Source organism: Rhinoraja longicauda, chromosome 7 (genome assembly GCF_053455715.1).
Source record: "Rhinoraja longicauda isolate Sanriku21f chromosome 7, sRhiLon1.1, whole genome shotgun sequence".
In the NCBI taxonomy this organism is placed as follows: domain Eukaryota; kingdom Metazoa; phylum Chordata; class Chondrichthyes; order Rajiformes; family Arhynchobatidae; genus Rhinoraja; species Rhinoraja longicauda.
Window position 1 is genome coordinate 10,592,379 of NC_135959.1, and position 23,059 is coordinate 10,615,437.

Consider the following 23,059-nt stretch of genomic DNA (forward strand, 5'->3'; position numbering starts at 1 on the left):
TCTCCCCGTGACCTGCGTGGGTTTTCTCCGAGATCTTCGGTTTCCTCCCACATTCCAAAGACGTACAGGTATGTAGGTTAATTGGCTGGGTAAATGTAAAAATTGTCCCTAGTGGGTTTAGGATAGTGTTAATGTGCGGGGATCGCTGGGCGGCACGGACTTGGAGGGCCGAAAAGGCCTGCTTCCGGCTGTATATATATGATATGATATATGATACATCTAATGGTTCTAATGCTTTCTCGGCACATATGTTAAACTAATTGGCCTATAGTGTTCAACTGCCAACTCTCTTTTTGAATAAAGAAGCTTCATGTAAATAGCAATAGAATTATTCAGATATTCTGCCCAATGATCTGTTCAGTTTTTTTGGCCCTCCTGGCCAAAACCATGACCTGTGTCTTGGTTATATGAAATTTAACTACCGATCCTCTCCATTACAAGGATTGTATTTCAGAAGTATTTACAGGGTAAATTAATACCATGTCTGATTAGAACAGGGGCCTAGTCGACACCTTATCAGTTAAAGAACATGGTGTTTCATTTACAAAAGTGGTCATTGGATTGCAATATCACTGCTTTTCCCATTCGTCCATTCGTCCAATTATCTAACCCTAACCCACCTGTCCGTATCTCATCTAACCGCATGCGGACACCGACGTGGCACTGTCCACCCTACACGATGTGTTGTGTCAACACCAAAACAAGAACCCTGATGCGGCTGTGCTGGTGGCTGGAGACTTCAATAGGGGAAATCTCAAAAAGGTCATGCCCAACTTCTACCAACACATCACGTGTGTCACCAGGGGGGAAAGAACTTTGGACCACTGCTACACGCCGTTCAGGAAAGGCTACAAGGCCGTTTCTCTCCCTCCTTTTGGGAAATCTGACCACGCTGCCATTTTCCTGCTGCCGGAGTACAAACAACGGATAGTACGGGAAGCGACAGTGACGAGGGATGTAAAGCGGTGGGCTGACCATTCAGAGGCCATGCTGCAAGATGCACTGAGCGAAGTCGACTGGAACATGTTCCAAGCAAGTTCCAGAGACGTAAATGAGTTTGCGGAAGCGGTTACGGACTTCATTGCCACAATAGCCGATACCATCATTCCCACGGTAAGGGTCAGTATCTTCCCTAACCAAAAACCCTGGGTGGACAGGTCTATTCGCGTGGCCTTGAATGCTCGCACCGCTGCTTACAACTCCGGCCTGGCATCCGGCAACATGGACGACTACAAGGGAGAGTCCTACCGACTGCGAAGGGCAGTGAAGGATGCAAAAAAGAGGTACCGGGACAAGATGGAGTCACAGATGGAGCAGCAGGACGACAGGCGCCTTTGGCAGGGGCTACGGACTATAACTAGCTACAGGTCCAGCACCCCCTCAACCGGAAGTGCCGGCTCCTCCTTAGCTGATGACCTGAACTCTTTTTACGCACGGTTTGAGACGGGTAACACCACCAGCTCGCCGTCTAAAAACAGCACCGAAGGGGCGCTGGCTAGCGAGGCTGGAGGGGGATCCACCGCCGGGGATGTGCACACATTCTCGGTGTCCGAGCATGAGGTGAGGTGGGCTCTGACGCGTGTGAACACGAGGAAAGCTGGAGGCCCAGATGGTATATCTGGGCGAGTACTAAAGTCTTGTGCTACTCAGCTTGCTCCAGTGCTCACCACAATATTCAACCTCTCCTTGGCAAAGTCCGTGGTCCCTGCATGCTTCAAAAGATCCATCATTGTACCGGTGCCAAAGAATGCCTCTCCAGCGTGTTTAAATGACTACCGACCGGTGGCCCTCACCTCGGTTGTCATGAAATGCTTGGAGAGGCTAGTCAAGAAGCACATCTGCGCCCTCCTTCCTCGCAACATGGACCCACTACAGTTCGCATACCGTCCGAACAGGTCCACGGATGATGCGGTCTCCCAGGTTCTACACACCGCTCTCTCTCATCTGGACAGCCAGGGGGGCTATGTGAGGATGCTGTTCATTGACTTTAGTTCAGCATTCAACACAATAGTCCCCAGCAGACTGGTTGAGAAGCTGCTGGAACTGGGGCTTAGCACCCCTCTGTGTGCCTGGGTCCTGGACTTTCTCACTGCCAGGCCCCAAGTGGTCAGGATGGGGGAACACACATCTAGCTCCCTCACCCTGAACATAGGATCCCCCCAGGGCTGCGTCCTTAGCCCCCTACTGTACTCCCTGTACACACATGACTGTAGGGCCAGGTTCAGCTCAAACTCCATCATCAAGTTTGCTGATGACACTGTGGTGGTGGGCCGGATCTCCAACAACGATGAGAAGGCCTACCGGGAGGAGGTGGCTGATCTGGCACTCTGGTGTCAGGACAATAGCCTCCTCTTGAATGTCACTAAAACAAAGGAGCTGATTGTGGACTTCAGAAGGGCTAAACATCCAAGGACGTACACGCCACTGGAGATAAATGGGTCTATTGTGGATAGGGTGAGCAGTTTCAAATACTTGGGAGTCCGCATCGCAGAGGATCTGACGTGGGCAACGCACATTGCCGCACTGGTGGGTAAGGCTAAGCAGCGCCTTTACCACCTTAGACAACTGAGGAAATTCAGAGTGTCGCTGAGGATCCTTCATTGCTTCTACTCTGGGGCTGTAGAGAGCATCCTGTCCGGCAACATTACAGTCTGGTTTGGGAACAGCTCTGCCCAGGACAGGATGGCCCTGCAGAGAGTAGTGCGTTCGGCAGAACGCACCATGGGAACTACACTCGTCCCCCTGCAGGACCTATACATCAGGAGGTGCAGATCCAGAGCAAGCAAGATCATGAGGGACCCCTGCCACCCCAGTAACGGACTGTTCCAGATGCTACGGTCAGGCAAACGCCTCCGCTGTCACGCTGTGAAAACGGAGAGGATGAGACGGAGCTTCTTCCCACAGGCCATCAGGACTGTCAACTTTGATAACCCCAGAGACTAAATTTTTGTCGACACTTTTTGTGCTATGTTTAGTAACTTATTAACTTTATTTATATGCTGTAACTGTAATTATTTTTGTGCACAACCCACAGGCATTGCCACTTTCATTTCACTGCACATCGAGTATGTGTATGTGACAAATAAATTTGACTTGACTTGACTTGACTAACCTAATGGCATTGATGCTTATTTCTGATACCAATCTTCCGAATAGCTAATTCAACTAAATTGATTATCATGCTAAGGGTATTCCTGCTCTACTCAAGTATGCATGTAATCGGAGAACTTCAGATTTTTTTGCATATTTACACCATGTCTGACATTATGATTTTACCCGTGGGGAAATAATGACATTTAAAATCAATAAAATATTATACCTTTCATTATTCTTAAATCCACAGGTTTGTGCGTACTGTTCTGCCCTTCTCTCAAGAATTTCAAAGAGATAAGCAACCAAATGCACATCCACAGTACTTATATGGAACTAAGGTTAGTGCATGTTTGTTTTTCAAGTTGTGATGGCTTAATAATAACATATTAATTATTGTAAAAGATAAAGTTGTTTCATGTAGTAGAATTCGGATTTTCCATTTAATAGAGAATTTCTTCTATTTTGCTGAAGATCTTAACCAACATGAAATGGTCACAACCTCTTGGCATTCAAACGAATAGTCTAAATTAAATCCTAAAATATTATTTTAAACAAAATACATCAAACAAGTTTTAGGTTTCTATTAGTGGATCTCTGGACCATTGCTCAAAGAATCACAGGGCATACAGTAAAATTCCAATTAATGCAGAGTTGAATATTTGGAAATGCCAATGATTTGGCATTTGATTCATTGCATGATGTTTTACGGGCTCCTCTGAAACACATCAGAGTCCTGGTTCAAAAATTTACTGGTTTCACTGGAATTTTTTGTGTGATATTGTATAACATCTCAAAATAAATGTGAAAATGTAAAGTATGATAGTTATGGATAGCAGTTGCATCCACTAAGTGCAGAAAATTCAACAGTTCACACCACCAAGGCCGTGAGTTTGCTGGATTATTAAAGCTTTTCTGCACTTTGTTATTTTAAATCCTCGATTCATGTTGTGTAATGTAAAATATGGCAGTTCATGAATAAGAAATATACTCCTTTAGCTGTCATTCTGATTTTTATTCTTCTTGTCTTACCTTGTTTGTTTTCCAGTTGTGTGTACTTGTTTTGTCCCCCTCACCTTTTCCTCTACTTTCATTATTTCTGGCTGTTTCCAAGTTGACTATAACCTGGATTGATGTAGCACATTTAACATGGCAAAACATCTAAAGGCACTTCGCAGAAGCTTTATCAGGTAAAATTTGGCACTGAGCCAAAATTGGAGACATTATAACTGATGACTTAAAAATGTGGTCATGGAAATAGGTTCAAGGAGTTTTTCTTTTGAAGAGAAAAGAAGGAAAATAGATAGGCAGAGATTGAGTGATTTCCCAAACATTGGGCCTTATACTATCCTTTAGCCTATCCTATTAATACTTGATATGTCTGTGCAACATTGTTCTGTATACCTCTTGGATAATATTTGAAAATCAAAAACTGCTGATCCTTGTGGTTTAAAATTTTTAAAAATGCTGGAAGTATACAGAAGATCAGGCAGCAGCATCTGCAGCAGGAAAAGCAGTTCAAGTTTCCATTCAAAAACTGCTCATCAGAACTGGAGAAGTGAGAAAATAAATTGCAAAGTGTGGTGGAAGGGGAGAGAATAGGCAGGTCTTGCATCTCTTTCATTTGCACAAGAATGTGTCGTAAATAGAATGGCAGAGGGAGATGGAAGAGTGAATCAGAAATTGCAAAGGAATTCTGAGTTCCATCGTTGTAAATGATTTTTGTTTATGTGAATCGACCTCAACCATAGTGGCTCGCTGTCTGCTTCTATTTGCCCATTGCCAGAGATCTCGCTGCTAAACACAATGTCATTGATTTTTGGACTATCATTAAATTCGGCTCCTCTGGAGATTTCTCTCTCCTCACTGCCTCCCCCTTGCTCTATCCCCGCTCGTGAAATAAGTTGCTTAGGCCTCTAATCTCAAGAACCTTAACAACATCGGCCTGCATCTACTCTATTTCCAAGATTTGTTTATCTGTCCTGATATACTCTTATTTTGGCCTGTTCGTGTCCTGTAGAACTGACTGCTTAATCACATTTTTTTAAAATCTCATATAGTCTCTGGCATAACTGTATGTAGGACTAACCTCCATTTTTTCAGCTGCTTCCAGGAGTGATTACAATTTAGGATGCTCAGGAAACTGAATTAATAGATGCTCAGAGGTTTTGGAGAACTGTATTGCTTAAAGAAAGTGCAAAGAATGCAAATAGTAATAGCAAGGAGGATGAGGGGTGATCTTTTTGAGGTGTATAAATTCATGAGAGGAATAGATCGGATAGATGCATAGAGCCTCTTGCCCAGAGTGGGTGAATAGAGTACCAGGGGACATAGGTTTAAGGTGAAGGGGAAAAGATTTAATAGGAATCCGAGAGGAAACTTTTACACGCAAAGTGTGATGGGTGTAAGGAACAACCTGCCAGAGGAGGTAGTTGAGGCAGGGACTATCCCAACATTTAAGAAACAATTTGACTTGTGCATGCATAGGACAGGTTTGGAGGGATATGGACTAAACGCGGGCAGGTGGGACTAGTGTAGCTGGGACATGTTGGCTAGTGTGGGCAAGTTGGGCCGAAGGGCCTGTTTCCACACTGTATCACTGTATGACTCAAAGTGGGATTAAGAACAAGAATCAGTAACACTGTTTTCTAGCGTCCTTTTACCTCAAGTCTGATTCTTGCTGTTTCAGATTTTTTAATGTTTTAAAAGATGTATTGAGATACAATGGGGGGTATTGATGTGTTCAGTAATCCATCTGTGGTGCTTCTACAGAAGAGGCCAGCATTAAATTTAGTTAGTATCTTGACCTGCAGCTAATAAAATACCTATTGAGCAATAAATTACACTGCTGTGAAATTGCTCTCATTCGGCTGAAAATTAGCTGGTGCTGATATTATTTAAAGAAAAGCAAATTTCAAAGGTATTGCACAGGCCATTTAATTAATGTGGGCTTTGGAGAATTTCTTTGCAACTATTGCTAGTTGACATTTAAAGAAAAATTTGAGGGGTTGACCGTTTTTGTTGATGGCTCACTTCTTTTGAATTGTTTTGAGCTGATGGAAAAACTGTCATGCAATTTTCTTTTATCTATTTGCATTTGGTTAGACAAAAAAATGCAATCATCAATTGTCCAGTATATGGGTTTGATTGGCTTATTTTTTGTGTACTTATTGTCGTAAATGCTTTGATCTAAGAATTTAAATCTATTTTTGTTGTTGTAACTGCCAGATTAAAATCATGTTAGGATAGACAATATTTTCTATTTTCTATTTTCCCTGGATATGTTAGTACAAGTCTTTGGCGAATCAATTGTATTTGGTGCCATTGATTAATAACTGAAGAACTAAACATACTTTATTTTAAATAATGGATGTCTGCCAGTGTTTAATCATTCAACTTCCAAAATTAATTAAAGCCTTGTGTAGGAAGGAACTGCAGATGCTGGTTTACACTGAAGATAGACACAAAATGCTGGAGTAACTCAGCAGGAGCAGCAGCATCTCTGGATAGAAGGAATGGGTGATGTTTCAGTTTGAGACCCTTCTTGACCTGAAACGTCACTCATTCTATCCAGACATGCTGCCTGTCCTACTGAGTTACTCCAGTATTTTGTGTCTGTCTTAATTAAAGCCGTAGCAATTTTGAATTAATTGCATATCTTTGTAACATTTGAGTTAATTTTGATTTTATTTTGATTAGAATCTCGATCGTGCCATAGTTGGATAGACTGAATTTGCGCTATATAAAATAAGACAAACTTAATTTGATCACTTTTAATGCAAGCATCAATAGTTATGCGATCAATTCATTCGCTACTTCAATCTAACTTAAAAAGTAACTTAAAAATCTTAAACTACTGGATATAGAGTTCAAATAAAAACTCCTTGAACAATTCAGTACCCTCCTATGGAGTCAGATCAGGCTTCGAGCCACACTTAAGCCCCAAATATTAATCAAATATAATATTTCAGTACCATATTAAGGAAGAGCTGAATTATCATATATGACAAGGTTAAGATTAAATCTTCAACCAAGGCCTCATCTGACTGTTTCAGATGGCTGGAAAAAGGCTATGAGTTACGACAGATTGAATGGATGAGGCACAAGTTGACAGTATAGAGAAATATAAAGTTCTCAGCTTGTCCATGTGCAGACAATTCCCCATAATTGACAGGATACGATTGGGACTGTTGTGATGGAGACAACGTGGATTTTGAAGTCTTCCTTTGATCAGATAGATCACTGAGGTTCTGTGCTTTGAAATCCGAGATTTCTACAAGCCGTTTCACACTAAGTGTAGCCAGGAAGTGGAAGGACTGGGTTTCATGAGAGCAGTTTTAGCATGGGTTGTCATAAGTCTTGAGGAAAGGACTGTACCTCTCAAAATGTTATTATACCACATGAGAAAATAGAGTGGGAGAAGAGTTTAAAGTTACTTGGTGTATATTAGGGAACTAATTCTGCCTGACTCTTGCAAAACTTGCATGGTGGTTATTTCAGAATTTTCAATTCGTTCTATTGTCATTCCAGTTATTTAATTTTCTCAGTGCTTCAACTCGTACATTAAGTAGTATGTGCTGTTCACATTCTTCTTTTTTCTCTCTGCTAGATTGAATTTTGACATAATATAGGACTTAACCCTTTTTAATCAACAGTTTGTAGATAATTGCTAAGGTGGTTGAGTTAACCTCCAGAAAATACATAAAAGTATTAACAAATGAACCAAAGAAAAATAAGAGGTATTTACTAATGTGGTAAGGTGCAATCTATAGTGCATTACTTAAGGGTGGAATTTATAATGTTATATTGTGGACTTACTTGGCAAGACCACTAAAGAATATAGGTATAGGATGAGAGGGGAAAGATTTAAGAGACTTAAGACCTAAGGGGCAATTTATTCACGCAGTGTGTTGCATATATGTAACAAGCTGGAGAGGTAGATAAAGTGGCAACATTTCAGACATTTAGGCAGGTACATATTTAGAGAGATATGGGCCAAATGGAAGCAAATGGGATTAGTTCAGTTATAAAACCTGGTTAATATGGGAGAGTTGGACCGAAGGACCCATATCTATGCTGCATGACTAATTAGATTGAACTTTCAAAAAGTCACTGCAGGCATATTGACTTTAATTGGCTCTATCTTTGGACTAAGGGCTTCCTGCAGTCCTGTCATTGGGAAATACTGCGAGCTTGTAATCAGATTTTGTTGGAAATGTGGGTGAAACAACAATGATCATGTTGATGAAATGTCCCGGTGGAGCAGTTTGGAGAGACTCTGCCTTATTGTACTAAGAACCCAAGGTAAATCATTATCTCAGGTGATGTTTGTATGTGTTTTGCACAATATTCCGTTTCCTCTGGGTGCTTCAGTTTCCTCCACCATCCCAAAGACGTGTGGGATAGTAGGTTAATTGGCCGCTGTATAATTATCCCTAATGCGGAGATGAGTGGTAAAAATCTGGGGGATATTGATGAATATGTTTCACCACAAGTGACATTCTCCCCTCTCAGCATTTTGACGAAACCTCTTCTTTTCCTGGTCTGTTTTTTTTATCTCCACTGACTACTCCATTTATTACACTTTCCCTGCAGCCAAAGGAGACATAATACTTGTCCTTTCACCTCTTCCCACCATGTAATTTTCCATCCAATTCCCATTCTCACCTATCCAAGTCAAGTCAAGTCAAATTTATTTGTCACATACACATACACGATGTGCAGTGAAATGAAAGTGGCAATGCCTGCGGGTTGTGCACAAAAAGAATTACAGTTACAGCATATAAATAAAGTTAATAAGTTACTATTAGTGTCGACAAAAATTTAGTCTCTGGGGTTATATAAGTTGACGGTCCTGATGGCCTGTGGGAAGAAGCTCCGTCTCATCCTCTCCGTTTTCACAGCGTGACAGCGGAGGCGTTTGCCTGATCGGAGCATCTGGAACAGTCCGTTACTGAGGTGGCAGGGGTCCCTCATGATCTTGCTTGCTCTGGATCTGCACCTCCTGATGTATAGGTCCTGCAGGGGGACGAGTGTAGTTCCCATGGTGCGTTCTGCCGAACGCACTACTCTCTGCAGGGCCATCCTGTCCTGGGCAGAGCTGTTCCCAAACCAGACTGTAATGTTGCCGGACAGGATGCTCTCTACAGCCCCAGAGTAGAAGCAATGAAGGATCCTCAGAGACACTCTGAATTTCCTCAGTTGTCTAAGGTGGTAAAGGCGCTGCTTAGCCTTACCCACCGGTGCGGCAATGTGCGTTGCCCATGTCAGATCCTCTGCGATGCGGACTCCCAAGTATTTAAAACTGCTCACCCTATCCACAATAGACCCATTTATCTCCAGTGGCGTGTACGTCCTTGGATGTTTAGCCCTTCTGAAGTCCACAATCAGCTCCTTTGTTTTAGTGACATTCAAGAGGAGGCTATTGTCCTGACACCAGAGTGCCAGATCAGCCACCCCCTCCCGGTAGGCCTTCTCATCGTTGTTGGAGATCCGGCCCACCACCACAGTGTCATCAGCAAACTTGATGATGGAGTTTGAGCTGAACCTGGCCCCACAGTCATGTGTGTACACGGAGTACATTAGGGGGCTAAGGACGCAGCCCTGGGGGGATCCTATGTTCAGGGTGAGGGAGCTAGATGTGTGTTCCCCCATCCTGACCACTTGGGGCCTGGCAGTGAGAAAGTCCAGGACCCAGGCACACAGAGGGGTGCTAAGCCCCAGTTCCAGCAGCTTCTCAACCAGTCTGCTGGGGACTATTGTGTTGAATGCTGAACTAAAGTCAATGAACAGCATCCTCACATAGCCCCCCTGGCTGTCCAGATGAGAGAGAGCAGTGTGTAGAACCTGGGAGAACGCATCATCCGTGGACCTGTTCGGACGGTATGCGAACTGTAGTGGGTCCATGTTGCGAGGAAGGAGGGCGCAGATGTGCTTCTTGACTAGCCTCTCAAAGCATTTCATGACAACCGAGGTGAGGGCCACGGGTCGGTAGTCATTTAAACACGCTGGAGAGGCATTCTTTGGCACCGGTACAATGATAGATCTTTTGAAGCATGCAGGGACCACGGACTTTGCCAAGGAGAGGTTGAATATTGTGGTGAGCACTGGAGCAAGCTGAGTAGCACAAGACTTTAGTACTCGCCCAGATATACCATCTGGGCCTCCAGCTTTCCTCGTGTTCACACGCGTCAGAGCCCATCTCACCTCATGCTCGGACACCGAGAATGTGTGCACATTCCCGGCGGTGGATCCCCCTCCAGCCTCGCTAGCCAGCGCCCCTTCGTTGCTGTTTTTAGACGGCGAGCTGGTGGTGTTACCCGTCTCAAACCGTGCATAAAAAGAGTTCAGGTCATCAGCTAAGGAGGAGCCGGCACTTCCGGTTGAGGGGGTGCTGGACCTGTAGCTAGTTATAGTCCGTAGTCCCTGCCAAAGGCGCCTGGTGTCCTGCTGCTCCATCTGTGACTCCATCTTGTCCCGGTACCTCCTTTTTGCATCCTTCACTGCCCTTCGCAGTCGGTAGGACTCTTTGTTGTCATCGTCCATGTTGCCGGATGCCAGGCCGGAGTTGTAAGCAGCGGTGCGAGCATTCAAGGCCACGCGAATAGACCTGTCCACCCAGGGTTTTTGGTTAAGGAAGATACTGACCCTTACCGTGGGGATGATGGTATCGGCTATTGTGGCAATGAAGTCCGTAACCGCTTCCGCAAACTCATTTACGTCTCTGGAACTTGCTTGGAACATGTTCCAGTCGACTTCGCTCAGTGCATCCTGCAGCATGGCCTCTGAATGGTCAGCCCACCGCTTTACATCCCTCGTCACTGTCGCTTCCCGTACTATCCGTTGTTTGTACTCCGGCAGCAGGAAAATGGCAGCCATAGGCATGCCATAGGCATAGCCATAGGCATATCCATAGGCATCCTTCTGTACTGTCATAACAATGTAAAATAGAAGCTTGAGAAACAGCATCCCATTTTCCTGCTGGGCACATTGCAGCCTTCTGAACTATATTAAATTCATGTAACTTCATACAACTTCATGTGCCTTGCTTTATCTGTCTGCATCTCAACAGGCCAGCTCATCCATCTGAGATGTTGGCAGAGCCTGATGTACTGGACATGATATGTAGCCCTGTTAGGTAACTACATTTTCCCCTCTTTATGGAAAATATTGTTTTGTCGTTCAACCCTCAAGCAGCACACACTTAAACTATTTTTTTCTGGTTCTTCAACTTCCCCCAACCTTATATGGCTCCTGGCTTTCAGACCACTGGCTCTGGAACTATGGTTAGACACAATAGAATTAAATCAGGCCTCAGTGTTGGGCTGCTGTTTGCACAGCTCACAACAATGTGCTCTGCCCCTTGCCTGTTTGTGATTGAATTTTTTAATGATTTTAAGAAAGCGGGAATTGCTGTTCCCAGAAACTTAAATTGCAGAAAATGTTTTCACAGATACGGAATTTGATGTGCTTTCTTCCTATAAAGTGCATGTATTGAAATATAATAGATTCAGGTCTATCCTGAATCTTTTGTGTAAAAAGAACTTCCAACCTTGTATGTCAATTTGGTTGAATTAAATGGGAATTTCCTGTTGTAATGGAAATAGCTTGTAGCTGAGACTTAATTAGTAAAAAAGAACATATAAACCTGCTGTGCTCACCATATTGATTAAAGCCAGCTATGGTAATTACTTGATCTGTCATTCTGGGTTGTTAAGCATGCTTATCAGTATAATTTTTGTATATTATGTAATGCTAATGAATCCAAAGAATCACTGATATAAGGGGACAAAATGAAATCTAATTTTCTCCCTATTTGTGCGGCTGGACTTTATTTTGGGCTGAGATTGATTTGACATTGACTGCCTATCCCAAACCACAGGGGAAACATGTTCTTTCATTTCCTCATGCTGCAGATTTTGGACCCCCTATTGCAAATCCCTACCCCTAACAGACTCCAGGTGCACCTCCATCTCCAGATTATTAATCCATCCACTGGCCCCACTCCATGGTGCCGCCTCTCCAGAAAATACCAATGAGCTATATTACTCACCCATGTTTTCTCTCTGTAAGTTTTCCTAAATCCATTGTTTCTGTGTGCCTCTTCTATCTCCTAAACTCCACTCCCTGTTCCTTTGTTGGTAAATGCCATATGTGAAACCTTTCTACTATTTTGCTGAGGTTTTAAAGTAAAATATAAGGAGGTTATCTGTCCTACCTTAGTCATCATCCCATTTCTTTTCATCCTCATGCCATTATGGTTAATTCTCCTTCCCTCCTCTCCCTCTTGCTCATCGTGTCCATGCATCCCCTTCACTGTGCCATTCCTTTCTAATCCATTCGCACAATTTATGTGTTTACATTAATGAATGAATGAATAAGTTTTTTGGCCAAGTATGCATATACAAGGAATGTGCCTTGGTGCTCCGCTCACAAATGACAACACAAAAATACAGTTAACAATTAAGAATAAAGCATAAACACATCAAAACAATAAGGATACACCATTATGGTCTAAACATGTGGGTGAAAATAAACCAGAGCAAAAAAGAGACGACAGACTTTGGTTATTGAGTAGAACTATCACTCGTGGGGGAAAAACTGTTTTTATGTCTGGTTGTGGGTGCTTTGACAGTCCGGAGTCGCCTTCAAAGAGTTTAAGGTCAGGGTGAGAGGGGTCAGAGATGATCTTGCCCGCTCGCTTCCTGGCCCTTGCAGTGTACAATTCGTCAATGGGGGGAAGGTTGCAGCCAACAACCTTCTCAACTGTGCGAAGATCCGTTGCAACCTCCGGATGTCGTGCTTGGTGGCTGAGCCAAACCAGACCATGATGGAGAAGGGCAGGACGGACTCAATGATAGCAGTATAGAATTGGACCATCATTGCCTGTGGCAAATTGTGTTTCCTCAGTTGCCGCAGGAAGTACATCCTCTGTTGGGCCTTTTTGACTGTGGAGTCGATGGTGGACTCCATTTAAGGTCCCTGGAGATGATGGTTCCAAGGAACTTAAATGACTTAAATGAAAAAATAATTTTCATAATTTTTCCAATGTTTTATTAATCTGTTTGTAAGTTTAGCGTTTAAGTTTAGTTTAACAATGAAATCAAGTGCCTAAAATTGTAATGTTATAGCAATTTCAGGGTTCACCTTTTAGCTTTCAAACAGGGCTTCCCCTGTTTGTAGAGAATGGAAATATTTTTCTGCAAAGAACTTTGATTCCAAGATTGCACAATTTTAATTTTATCAAATAGACTTTGTCATTGCATCTCTGACTTTCTGACTTCTTCATAGCTTCAATGTTATGTTTTTAAGGATTATCTCCAACATTGGTTTCTTTAAGTCTTCTTGTGATTACTTTTACATTATTTGCTCTTGTATAGATCAATCCAGGTTCCAAGTTGAACATTGTTTTTTCAAATATCTCTTATACTTTTTTGTATTTCATTACTTGTAACATGTTTGACACATTGAAGTATCTTTGATTTTGAAAATGACATGTTTATAAATAATACATCTCATAACAAATCTTAGAAAAGATTGGGTGATGTGCATGTTATTTGTTGAGATGTTTAGCACAGAATTCTGTTAAGAATTTTCTGGATTATTAAACTACTTCAATATGGAAATAAAGATTGCAGGTAGACACAAAATGTTGGAGTTACTCAGCGGGCCTGGCAGCATCTCTGGAGAGAAGGAATTGGTGATGTTTTGTGTCGAGATCCTTGTTCAGACTGAAGTTACTCCATCATTTTGTCTACCTTCGATTTAAACCAGCATCTGCAGTTCTTTCCTACACATAAAGCTTGCAGGCAATTAATTTGCATGCGAGTGTCACAGTGTCACGCACCAAATGAAAATGGCAAGCAGATTCTGCTTGCTTAATATTCTCAAATGTTTCTTCAATCTAATATCCTCATTTTGTTGATGATTTCTTTTTTGAAATTGAAAGATTTATTGATTATTGCCTAATTTTAGGTTTTCTTTCAAATGTCATTGTGATGCAGAATTTGAGGTTAGATGTAGTTCAGCATAAACGGCCAGTTAAACTTTGATCTTCATGGTAATTTTGGTTGAGGAATAACATTTTAACCTGAGGCAAGAGTTCACCTTATTTTTGTGCAGTCTTTATTAAATGCAATTGAACTTTCAAAGCCATGATTTCTTGGCTCAACTGACAGACAATATATCAAACATTTCATCTGTCGCCGAGTACTGCACCTGAATGTCAGTCACTTTGGATTATAATCTGAACTCTTTGATGTCAGTTTAAACCCATGAATCTTTGACTTGGATATACAGGTGCCACCATGCTAACTGTACATGAAAATGGTAGCCTTTTTTTATTTCCATGGAAGCCATTTTGCTTCCCAGGCTGAGGTTGCCAACTTATTTTGGGCTTTTCATTTATTGTGAATTTTGTTAATATTTCCCCAAGTAATTATCTACTGATTCTTAAGCTATATCAATTTGTTAATTTCTTTGGTTTCCTTTAAATCTGAGTGTCATAGAAAGCTAATATGTTAACTTACTCTAGCACCCCGCATTTCTTTGTTAGAACAAGTACATTGGCTGTTATTTTTTTTTTAAATTTGAATGAAATTTTTTTTTGGAATATCAAAAAGGATAATTCTTTTTCACCTTTGTCATCATCTATGGACTTTCTTTTGTAATTCCAAATTCTCTGAAAATTTGAAATAATTGCTGTGGTTAACATGTTTAATTAAAAGGTTTTTATTGCCTTGGTCATTATTACAGAGAAAGCTCCAAATAACATTTCATTTGAACATTTATAGGCTCTGAACTTGGCATACAGCAGCATTTACAGCAACTACAAAAACTTTGTGGGTCCTCCACATTTTAGTGCAATTTGCAAGCTCATGGGCTATCAAGGAATTGCTGTAGTAATGGAAGAACTACTGAAAGTTGTTAAGAGCCTGGTAAGTAGGTTTGTAAATTTGAACTATACCACTGTTGTTTGACAGTTGTTAACTTTAGCATTTGAAATGTATTCGTTGCAAGTATTTTCCATCAACGTGCATCTTTCCGAGAGCAAAATAGTGCAAAAATTACTAGTAACTCATTGTTTGTTTACTTGAGGGCATTTATATATTTCCTCCCCATTAAGTGTTATCTTTCCAGGTTGGAAGGGCTAGATAGAAGTACTAGTAATACCACAACAAATTATAATCCAGCATAGGTTTTCAATTTATTTCTTGATTTTAAGAAGGGTCTCGACCCGAAACGTCACCCATTCCTCCTCTCCCGAGATGCTGCCTGACCTGCTGAGTTACTCCAGCATTTTGTGAATAAATCAATTTGTACCAGCATCTGCAGTTATTTTCTTATAACTAAATCGGATCCGCTCAAATCGGAAACATAAACGGGAGAAAAAAATGGTTGAGTAACAATTCACAAATCAGAATATCAGATCAATTACATACTTTGCTCCTGTGGGAAATTTGTAAAATCGTGAACCATTTTGATAGGGTAATACTAAAAAATTGAAGGAATACTGTATAAAACAGCCATTCCTGTGTGTTATTATATTTATGATTGTACAGTTACTGATGCATAGTTCCAGAATTTGTTTTTACTGATTATTATTTGTATTTATCAAGTTAGAATATTCCTATCTATGTTGATTTAGAAACAGCAAGTACAGTTTTGGGGTACTGAAATGTTAACACATTGAAAATAACTGGGTGTTCTCGAATATGACTTGTGTTGTATTATCAGTTTTGTAAGAGTATAATTTACAGCCACAAATGTGACATTTTCACACCCTTTTTTAAAAAATAAATCGAAAGTAATTTTTGTTCATGTTAACCTGTTTGGCAACATCAAGGAATTGAGTTAGTCAGGTGTAGAGGGAACTGTAGCAAAGAAAGGATGTTTGTTTTTGGAAATCTGTACAAGTCATATGCACGGAATTGAGAAATAGTTTGTAATAGGCCAAAAAAAGCTCTTTTAGAATCTTGAGCTTTTATGGGTGCCTGGGACATACTGCCAGAGGTTATGGTGGAGGCAAATACAATTTAAGCGACTGTTCAATAGGCACATGAATATGCATGCAATGGATTATGTGCAGGCAGATAAGAGTCATGGTATCATGCTCGGCAAAGACTTTGGGAGCCGAAGGGCCTATTCCTGTGGTATACTGTTCTGTTTAATAGCAAAGGCAATTTGAACAAGTTATTTGTGTGAGTGAATATAAGACCTGGTGGTATAACTGTCTTCTGTATATGCTTAATCTCAGCTACAAGGAACCATTTTGCAATATGTGAAGACTTTAATGGAAGTGATGCCTAAAATCTGCCGTTTACCCAGACATGAATATGGCTCGCCAGGTTAGTAAAACCAATAGACTGTCTAGATTTCTATTATGCAAGAAAATAATGTGCTAAATGAAAAACGAACACCCACTGTCCCTTATATAAAATTGCGAGTCTATGAACCATTGTGTCATAGATTGCAGACAGCTGCAAGTCAAATAAGGTTGTTATAGTAGGAGATTTTAACTTTCTCAATATTGACTGGGAAAATCATAGTGTGAAAGATTTAGATGGAGTGCAATTTCTCAAAGGTGTTCAGGAGTGCTTTCTCCGGCAACATGTAGAGGGCCCCACACCTGAGAGGGCAACACTTGATCTAGTGTTGGGAAATTGGGAAGGGCAAGTGAATTAAGTGTTCGTGGAGGAGCCTTTTGGGACCAGTGACCACTGTTCGATTAGGTTTAAGATACTTATAGACAGGGACAGAGAGGGCTCATGTGTTAAAATGCTAAATTGGGATAAGGCCCACTTTGAGGGTGTTAGAGAAAGTCTCGCTCAAGTTGATTGGAGCAGCTCTTTGAGAGGAAAGAAATATCAGCCAAGTGGGATGTTTTTAAAAGTGTGCTGAGAAAAGCTCAGAAAATGCAAATCCATGTTAGAGTGAAGGGCAAGGCAGGCAAATGTAAGGAAGCTTGGCTGTCGAGAGAAATTGGGGTATTGGTCAAGAATAAGGACACATGGCACAGGTATAGGCAGCTGGGATCAAGTGTATCCCTGGAGGAGTTTTGGGAATTAAGGAGCAAAGTAAAAAAGGAAATCAGAAGGGCAAAAAGGGACCAGGAAATAGCTCTGGCAGATAGCATTAAGGGCAATCCCTAGATATTTTATAAACACAGAAAGGGGAAAAGGGTAATGAGAGAGAGAGAGTGCTGGAAGTGCAGGAGAGGTGCTGGAAAGGTGGCAAATGTGCCTCTATTCAAGAAGGGCTGCAGGGAAAATGCTGGGAACTATAGGCCAATGAGCTTAACATCTGTAGTTGGAAAATTATTAGAGAGTTACTAAGGGATAGGTTCTACAGGCATTTAGACGGACAAGGGCTGATTAGGGATAGTCAGCAAGGCTTTGTATGTGGGAGGTCGTGTCTCACAAATTTGAGCTTTTTGAAGACGTGACCAAAAAGGTTGATGGGGGCAGAGCAGTATATATGGATTTCAGCAAAGCATTCAACAAGGTTCTGCATGGTAGGCTGCTCTGGAAGGTTAGATCACATGGGATCCAAGGAGAGATATCTGAATAGATAAAAAATTGGCTTCATGGAAGGAAGCAGAGGGTGATCTTGGAAGGTTGCTTCTCTGACTGGAGGCCTGTGACTAATGGTGTACCTCAGGGTTCGGTGCTGGTCCCGTTACTGTTTGTCACCTACATCAATGATTTCAATGAGAACATACAGGGCAAGATTAGCAAGTTTGCAGATGATACAAAAGTGGGTGGTTCTGCAGATAGTGAAGATGGTTGTGAAAAATTGTAGCAGGATCTTGATCGATTGGCCAGGTGCGCTGTGGAATGTTTGATGGAATTTAATGCAGAGAAATGTGGAGGTGTTGCATTTTGGGAAGTCGAACATGGGCAGGACCTACACAGTGAATGTTAGGGCTCTGGGTAGTGTTGTAAAGCAGAGGGATCGAGGAGTGCAGGTGCATGGTTCCATGATGGTGGAGACGAAGGTAGATCGAGTCGTCAAAAAGGGTTTTGGCACATTGGCCATCAGCCAGAGTTTGAGTATAGAATGTGTAGGAAAGAAGTGCAGATGCTGGTTTACATCAAAGATAGACATAAAATGCTGGATTAACTCAGTGGGACAGGCAGTGTCTCTGGTGAGAAGGAATAGAAACGTAGAAAAATAGGTGCAGGAGTAGGCCATTAGGCCCTTCGAGCCAGCGCCCCCATTCAATATGATCATGGCTGATCATCTAAAATCAGTATCCCGTTCCTGCTTTTTCCCCATATCCCTTGATTCCTTTAGCCCTAAGAGCCAAATCTAACTCCCTCGAAAACATACAGTGAATTGGCCTCCACTGCCTTTTATGGCAGAGAATTCCATAGCTTCACAAACTCTCTGGGTGAAAAGGTTTTCCTCATTTCAGTCCTAAATGGCCTATCCCTTATTCGTAAACTGTGACCCCTGGTTCTGGACTCCCCCAACATCGGGAAAATTTTTCCTGCATCTAGTCTGTCCAATCCTTTAAGAATTTTATATATTTCTATAAGATCCCCTCGCATCCTACTAAATTCCAGTGTGTACAAGCCCAGTCGACCCATTCTTTCATCATGTGTCAGTCCTGCCATTTCCCGGGAATTAACCTGGTGAACCTACGCAAATACATAAATACAGAAAGAATGGTCTCTCTTCATCCCCTCCCCCTTCTTAGTTCTCCGACCGGTCTTACTGTCTGACTACATTTTATCACTGTACTGCCCACTCCCCTGACATCAGTCTGAAGAAGGGTCTCGACCCGAAATGTCACCCATTCCCTCTCTCCAGAGATGCTGCCTGTCCCGCCCGCTGAGTTACTCCAGCATTTTGTGTCTATATCGAGTATAGAAGTTGGGAGGTCAAGTTTCAGTTATGTGAGGCCGCATTTCGGGAATTGTTTTCAGTTCTGGGCACCATGTTATAGGAAAGATGTTGTCAAGCTGGAAAGGGTACAGAGAAGATATACGAGGATGTTGCCAGGACTATTGGCTCGGAGCATAGGGTGAGGTTGTATAGGCTGGGACTCTATTCCTTGGAGCATAGGTGGATAAGGGGTGATATTATAGAGGTGTATACGATCATGAGAGGAATAGATCGGGTAGATTGCCCAGAGTAGATGACACGAGGACCAGAGGACATAGCTTTAAGATGAAGGGGAAAAGATTTAATAGGAATCTGAGGGGTAACTTTTTCAAACGAAGGGTGGTGGATGTGTGGAACAAGCTGCCAGAGGAGGTAGTTGAGGCAGGAACTATCCCAACATTTAAGAAACAGTTAGGCACATGGATCGGACAGGTTTGAAGGGATATGGACCAAATGCAGGCAGGTGAGACTAGAGTGGCTGGGACATGCTGGCCGGTTGGGGCGTAGGCCCTGTTTCCACACTGTATCACTATGTGACTGTATGAGATTAATGTGTGCCTGTGTTCTGATGAACAACATGATGACTATGCATGTACTTTACATCAGGTCAGAGGTACTGGTCGCTTGTAGTGGCTGAATGTTATGTTAGATCTTTGTAACGTGTATGTTTTTCAATTAATAACTAGCTATCCCCTATTATTCAATATATCTTTATAAAATTTGTCAAATTTCATTATGTGTGATTAATTACTTTGACATAATTGTTTTCTGAGTAAACAAGGCAGAAATTTGTGTACCAGGCTTGAAGTTATGACTTGGTGGTAAAAGTTTAGGGCAGAATGTCAGCAAAACACCAGAAAAAATAAGTAATCTTTAAGGATCTTTAACGTTCACTTATCACTGGCTAGGCAGATAGGATGTTGGCTTGGCTTCATGCTAATAACTGTATAAAACTGGTAATATTAATATTATTTTGATAGACACAAAAAGTTGGAGTAACTCAGCGGGACAGGTAGCATCTCTGGAGAGAAGGAATGTGTGCTGAACTCTCGTCGGAGAGAGGAGGAGAACTCTACCCGAAATATCACCCATTACTTCTCTCCAGAGATGCTGCCTGTCAGGCTGAGTTACTCCAGCTTTTTGTGTCTATCTTTGGTTTAAACCAGCATCTGCAGTTCCTTCCCACGCATTTCGTCTGCTCCACTGCAAAATCTCCTCAAGGTATAACTACTTTGAAGAAGTTCTCCGACGAAAGTTCTACAACATCCTCTCTCGCTGCTCCCCCTGTGATTCCTCCTGCTCTCCGACTCTATGACAGCGTTTTAACCCAGACTCACTACTTTTTTGCATATCTTTCATTCATTGTTCTTTATCTCTCGACATCATCGTCTATATCTCTCGTTTCCCTTATCCCTAACCAGTCTGAAGAAGGGTCTCGACTCGAAACGTCACCTATTCCTTCTCTCCAGAGATGCTGCCTGTCCCGCTGAGTTACTCCAGCTTTTTGTGTCTATATCTTCGGTTTAAACCTGCATCTACAGCTCTTTCCTCCACAATGTTATTTTAATAATCTTTTGCATTTGCTTTTGTGATGGTATGTATGGGTATATAGTGGGCCAAAGGGCCTTGCTTCTGTGCTATGTGACTCTAACTCTAATTTTATTTCTGAACAGGAATTCTGGAATTCTTCCACCACCAGCTAAAAGATATTGTGGAATATGCAGAACTGAAGACTGTATGTTTCCAAAATCTACGAGAAGTTGGAAATGCTGTTCTCTTTTGCCTTCTTATTGAGCAGAGTCTGGTAGGTCGAAGTGCTAATTTCTAGAGTACAAGGAAAGGATGCACAGAAATCATGCACATAATTCCATACAGCAATTACATTTCAAACCTTTACCTATGTGGCATTAATTCCGTTAGTTTTATAAAGCATTGGCAAGTAGTAAGAGGCCAATCTGAGTACATACAATAATACAGGAGGTCACATGTGTAGGAAGGAACTGCAGATAGCAGACAAAATGTGTAGAAAGGAAGGTAGGCCTGACCTGCTGAGTTACTCCAGCATTTTGTGTCCATCCTCAATACAGAAGGACATTGGGTTCAGCAAAGGAATCCTATTGTTTCCATTCCTCATTACTTCACTGTAATCTGTCAACTTGCACATGCCCATCGACTCTTTGATTCTTTTGCCACTTATCTACACTTATCTACACTAAGGGGTAATTTGCTATTGCCTTTAGCCTACCTGCACATGTTTGGGAGGTGGGAGCAAACGTAATAGTCACAGAGAGAATGTGCAAATTCTTCACAGTTGGCACCCAAGGTCAGGATTGGACCTAGGTCCTTGAAGCCATGAGGCAGCATGCCGAATGATGCATCACCGTGCCGCCCTTCACTGAGGTTAATTCCTCAATGTTAGTTTATGAGCTCTCTGTTGAGCTACACTATCTGATGTACTTTTTCATTGTTTGCTCTGTTGCTGGTGAAGACTCTTGAAAGTTAACATTGCCAAGTTGTGTTGGTGTACTCATCCTCCATGTGCATGTTTGAACAGGGATTTAAACAAGTAGCTTTTCAGTCCCCTAAGTCAGAATAAGAATAATTTATTTCATGTGCAGCTCTGAATGCTTATGAAGAGGCCATCACTTATGTTCTCTCATTGAACTAATTGCACATGCACCGCTTTGAAAACTATCATGCTGGTGCTACTCTATGCTCTTCCCCATTCCCCTGCAACATTTCCTCTTTTCAAGTGTACTGTGTTTATAACTTCCTTTTGAAGTTGACTGTTGAATCATCTGTCTGATTTTTACGCCACTAGCTCTCAACAGTTCCCCTGCAGGAAACCTCCTGTGAAAAATCCAAGGAACAGAAACCCTGCCTGTTAACAATGCATCACACAGACTGCTACTGATTAGAATTATCAATCAGACAACTATTCAATAATTAAAACTACTTCACAAGCAATTTTTAACTAAACTATAATTTACCAGAGTTATATGCAGCAGTCCTGAATTAATATCTACATTTTCTTCTCTCCAGTCTTTAGAGGAAGTTTGTGATTTGCTCCATGCAGCACCTTTCCAGAATATTTTGCCGAGAATCCACATCAAAGGTAATTGAAGAGAGCACCAATTATTTTCTGTTCCATGAAACATTCTGATTGCTGGTAATAGGTAACCTAATAAGTTTATGGTAGAGTAATTTAGTGACTACTTTAACATTGAAATTAATCTTCCATGTTGCATTTTGGTTCACAACATTTTGAAAAGTATGTGATTCAAACTCCGAGTCAAGTCAGTCTTAAATGCAGTTTACATTTTTTTCAATGTACTTTAATGGTTTTGATTGAAGGATACAAAATTAATTGAAGTTCTTGCAGGAAATTTTTAATGCAGCAGAATTACTTGAGTGAAATTTAACCTGCGATTTTACATTGAATAAAACGTGCAGAAATAGATGCAAAAAGATCAGAAGTCAAAATGTAATTCAGATTACATAACAGTAGTCAGAACATGAAACTTAGGGTCTAACAGGCTTAATAATAAAGAATCTGATATGGACAGAGGATATTTAATGGTAGGGAATATTAGCCAGGATTACGATATCACTATGGCTCTGTTGCTGGACCAGCAACATTGGAATATTGATCTGCACTATTGATTTCTACTTTAACAGCTGAGGACATTTTAAATACATGTAACTAAATAAATCTGCAGTGGAAAGCTAATGTCAGTAATAGTGAAACTACTGATTGTCATTAAAAACTCATCTGATTCACTAACCACCTTGTTCTTAGTTAACTCAAGGGCATATTGGAATGACCAATATATGCTAACTTAGCCAGCAACACCACACATTTTGTTAATAAACACATTTTTAATATTTCATGTGTTAATTTTCAACAGAGGGTGAGAGGCTAGATACAAAGATGAAGCGACTGGAAGCTAAATACGCCGCACTTCATCTTGTCCCCCTGATAGAGCGACTTGGAACACCTCAGGTAATTATTTATTTGCCCCACTATAAGCCACTTGTTTCCAAAGTTGTAAACATTTGCAGTTTACTTCGACAATGTAAT

The 23,059-nt window shown here is 41.5% G+C and overlaps 1 protein-coding gene across 2 annotated transcripts in view; it reads left to right on the forward strand.

Moving 5' to 3' along the window:
- Window positions 1-23,059, forward strand: part of cyfip1 (cytoplasmic FMR1 interacting protein 1) — a 92,545-nt gene that overhangs the window by 63,486 nt on the left and 6,000 nt on the right. For both annotated transcript variants that reach the window (XM_078402086.1, XM_078402087.1), the window contains exons 24-29: window positions 3,344-3,431; window positions 14,883-15,026; window positions 16,346-16,436; window positions 20,652-20,782; window positions 22,021-22,093; window positions 22,887-22,981. In XM_078402086.1, coding sequence (XP_078258212.1) covers window positions 3,344-3,431; window positions 14,883-15,026; window positions 16,346-16,436; window positions 20,652-20,782; window positions 22,021-22,093; window positions 22,887-22,981 — 622 coding nt within the window. The remainder of the gene's footprint in view (window positions 1-3,343; window positions 3,432-14,882; window positions 15,027-16,345; window positions 16,437-20,651; window positions 20,783-22,020; window positions 22,094-22,886; window positions 22,982-23,059) is intronic.